We start from the raw sequence: 4,357 nt of genomic DNA on the forward strand, positions 1-4,357 counted from the left end.
TTGAACAAGGTATCGGGATACCGACGATCGAATCTCGGGCAAGTATCGTACCGCTAGACAAAGGGAATTGTATACGGGATTGATTAAGTCCTTGACATCGTGGTTCATCTGATGAGATCATCGTGGAGCATGTGGGAGCCAACATGGGTATCCAGATCCCGCTGTTGGTTATTGACCGGAGAGTCATCTCGGTCATGTCTGCATGTCTCCCGAACCCGTAGGGTCTACACACTTAAGGTTCGGTGACGCTAGGGTTATAGAGATATTAGTATGCGGTAACCCGAAAGTTGTTCGGAGTCCCGGATGAGATCTCGGACGTCACGAGGAGTTCCCGAATGGTCCGGAGGTAAAGAATTATATATAGGAAGTGCTATTTCGGCCATCGGGACAAGTTTCGGGGTCACCGGTATTGTACCGGGACCACCGGAAGGGTCCCGGGGGTCCACCGGGTGGGGCCACCTGCCCCGGGGGGCCACATGGGCTGTAGGGGGTGCGCCTTGGCCTATATGGGCCAAGGGAACCAGCCCCAAGAGGCCCATGCGCCAAGAGAAGAGGAAAAGGAAGAGTCCTAAAGGGGGAAGGCACCTCCGAGGAGGGACTCCTCCCTGGCCGCACCCTTCCTTGGAGGAAGGGCCAAGGCTGCGCCCCCCCTCTCCCTTGGCCCTATATATAGTGGGGGAAAGGGAGGGCAGCACCACCCCAAGCCCTGGCGCCTCCCTCTCCCTCCCATGACACATCTCCCTCCTCCCGCAGCGCTTGGCGAAGCCCTGTTGGAATCCCGCTACTTCCACCACCACGCCGTCGTGCTGCTGGATCTCCATCAACCTCTCCTTCCCCCCTTGCTGGATCGAAGAAGGAGGAGACGTCGCTGCTCCGTACGTGTGTTGAACGCGGAGGTGCCGTCCGTTCGGCGCTAGGATCATCGGTGATTTGGATCACGACGAGTACGACTCCATCAACCCCGTTCTCTTGAACGCTTCCGCGCGCGATCTACAAGGGTATGTAGATCCACTCCTCCCTCGTTGCTAGATGACTCCATAGATTGATCTTGGTGACACGTAGGAAAATTTTGAATTATTGCTACGTTCCCCAACAGCTTCATCGAAAGGAACACAATTCCTATATACGAATGGGTGGTGATTATGTTCCCATATTAGTCTTACTGTGTTTTTTGTTTAGACCTTGCTACCCCACCTTGGTTGAATCAATAGACATGGATGGAAATCTACAGAAGAATGAGAAGGTAAGAAACATCTTACTTTACATTTTTTTACATGCAATTCTTTGTGGAGTGGTTTATGCATTCATCCAATTCTTGCATCTATCTGAGTAGTTAATCTTGGCAATTACTATTGGTTGCAATCATTAGTAACGACTCTACATTACATATGTTCCCAACTAAAATTTTAGGACACCACAACTAGAAAATAATACTTATATCTTTCGGAGACTTTGTATGTCAATTATATATGTTGACTAACCATGCACTAACATTTGCAAAGCAGAACAACACTCTTTTAAGTCCTAAAAGTTTTCAGTTTCCATGGAGAGCTGATTTCACGGATGAGGGGAGTAATATTATTTCTCATGTACACTTTCTCACTCTTTCTTTTCCCCTCTATGGACATATCTTTATCTACTTTTTCATGTGTTAGATTTCAGATGTTTGTTGATTTCTTTCTGACCATTGACCATCATAAAAATCACAATGTATGCCACGATGGTGTGCGATAAATATAAAAGGCAAATTCAAAGGTAGTTTTGAACATGAGCATCACATCTTTAAATCATAGAGACAAAACAATAGAAATCCACATTCATTAATGATCCACCTAAACCATAGTTCATCAAGGTTAATTATGGTCGGTGGTCAGAGAGACAAGGTGGTACATAATTGACAGCCTAAAAAGGCATACACCTAAATGAACTAGGCTTGAAGCCCTACATATAGGGCACGAAAGTGATGAGCTAAACAAGACATGCTACCAGAACACCAAAAACAAATAGATTAAGAAAGGAACAAAGCCATACTCTATTTGAGACTTATCCTCACATGCCAACACTCTACTAGCAATACGCTTCACACCTATCACAGAGGTATATATAGATAGAGAGAGAGGGAGATGGATAGAGAGAAAGTCAAATTTTGTTTTACCCCTGCTATGTGGAGGATAGAAGATTTGTTCAACCCAAGCACCTGAGCAATCGACAAAACCATATGACTTATAGCAATGTATGTATGACCAGAAAAGGTCTAATTGCGTAGGAATGACACCACACCCCGTGGAGAAATCTAGATCCATTATGACATACACGCCACAAGGCCAATGAAAATCTAGATTATCTCCAAAGGAGCATGCAAAAAAAATCCCAATTATATATGTCCGGTAGGACCGTAGGAGAACCTCGTATCACGGCCAAGAAGGAAAAGCCTCACTTGTTTATTATGTCCTGCTCCATAGCTTTTCTATTTATTCACTAATTTGAGGTATAATTTCTGTCACAAGTATGCAATGTGGCACACAATGCCAGGACAATTCTATGGCCTTCGAGCTGAAATGAGTATATGGGCTTCACCAAATATTGAAAACTCTCAAGAATCTGGAGCATCCATACAGATCTATTTTCAAGATCGAGGACACTACAGCTTAATTCAAGCCGGCTTCCACGTACAAACATATCACCTATCCTAGTAACCTCCAATTCTTTTGAACGAATTACTATTTTGTAATATGGTTTTCCGTGCAAATTTCGCCCTCTTTGTACCATAACAGAGATATCCCCTTCTTTACATATTGGACCGTAAGTGTAAACAATGTCATTCAAACAACTTATATATTATTATTGTCCGTATATAGTCTAGATGTATTTTGTAATAGTTTGAGACATTATCAGACCAAGTATTAGTCTCTTTATATTGACAATAATGCATGTTCCCTTTTTTATTACATAGAAGGACTCGAGATCAAAGGGGTGCTACAACTTACAATGCGGAGGATTTGTTCCTGCGAGTGGAGCTAAGCTAGTGCCGGGACAAGCCATTGCTCCTCCATCAATTTATGGCATACAAGATCACTACATCAGGCTTAGCCTCAACAAGGTGCAACATTCTTCCTAGTCAACAAGATCACTACATAAGCTTATACATTTTCTACTATTTCTCGCGCGTTGCTGCAGGAATCTTGTTGAACGAAATGCATAAATAGATGTTATATAACATTTTCATTACAGTTAACAGAATGCCTTGTTTCTAACAAAAAAAATGTGAAACATGAATTACATATGTATTCTTCGAGTGTCCAACACATATAACATTAGTGACAACCCAAACATTTATGCAAAAAATGGCAAACTATGAGGGACATGCATGACTTGCTGATTTGGCAGGGATGCAAGGGTTCAAAAAATAAATACTATGAAAAATATAACTTTTGCCTATCACACATGACTTTCTAATGTGGCATGGTTGCACCTATACAATGAAAGTAGCGCAAAAAAAACTTAGAACTACCATACATGACTCGCTAATGTGGCAGTGGCAACATGAATAGGAAAAATAGGGCGGCTTGCAACTATTTAAGAATGCAAAATTAAAATTAACAAAGAAGGATTTTAGTGCTATGGTATTATATTAAAAAATATGGAACTTTAGGTTCTGGGAAACTATATGTCACCCAAGATTTTTGCTAATTAAAACTTGCTTATACTCTTCTTGTGCATGAAATTTATTGTTCATCGATTTCATCGGTCCCTCATTGACTACAGGATCCAAATTCTGGAGATTGGGTGGTGTACCGTCATGATTTAGAAACACCATCATTCTTGGGACATTTTCCAAAGGAGCTTTGCCCTGAAACACCACATATACAAGCATTGACTGGATTCGTGAATTACTTAAAGAATGCACATGGTCCACCAATGGGTAGTGGACACTTCCCTGATTATAATGAGAAGAAATCTGCCTACTTCAATCACATTAAGAAATACAACTCAAAGGGTCAAGCTTTTGACCCCCGTTACACTGGGATGGTCAAGTTAGTTGATAGGAAAGATTGTTATGATGCAAATGATTTATTTCTCGAATTTAAGAAGGGTTATACGTTCAACTATGGTGGACCAGGTGGTTGTATTGGTTGAGATCAAAAGTTGTATTGTAATTTGGATTGAATAAATAGGAAATTATGAATTTGTCAAACTGTACCATGGTAACGATGGTGATCATCATGATGGTCTCTAGTTTATGAATTGTTTGTTTTGCCGCCCACTTAAGTCATTCCCATCACGAGGACCTGTGACGTGTGCGAGAACACAATAGTAAGTTAAATACCTAAAACACCATATGACTGAACCTCTCTGG

At 41.8% G+C, this 4,357-nt stretch overlaps 1 protein-coding gene across 1 annotated transcript; it reads left to right on the forward strand.

Annotated features, from left to right (window-relative positions):
- Positions 1–1,129: 1,129 nt before the first annotated feature.
- LOC125534606 lies at positions 1,130–4,137 on the forward strand. The gene is made up of 6 exons (XM_048697784.1): positions 1,130–1,243; positions 1,506–1,589; positions 2,508–2,669; positions 2,749–2,802; positions 2,954–3,100; positions 3,766–4,137. The coding sequence occupies exons 1-6, from the start codon at positions 1,130–1,132 to the stop codon at positions 4,135–4,137; spliced, it is 933 nt and encodes a 310-aa protein (XP_048553741.1).
- Positions 4,138–4,357: the final 220 nt, after the last annotated feature.

The sequence above is a fragment of the Triticum urartu genome, chromosome 2 (genome assembly GCF_003073215.2).
Source record: "Triticum urartu cultivar G1812 chromosome 2, Tu2.1, whole genome shotgun sequence".
Lineage (NCBI taxonomy): Eukaryota > Viridiplantae > Streptophyta > Magnoliopsida > Poales > Poaceae > Triticum > Triticum urartu.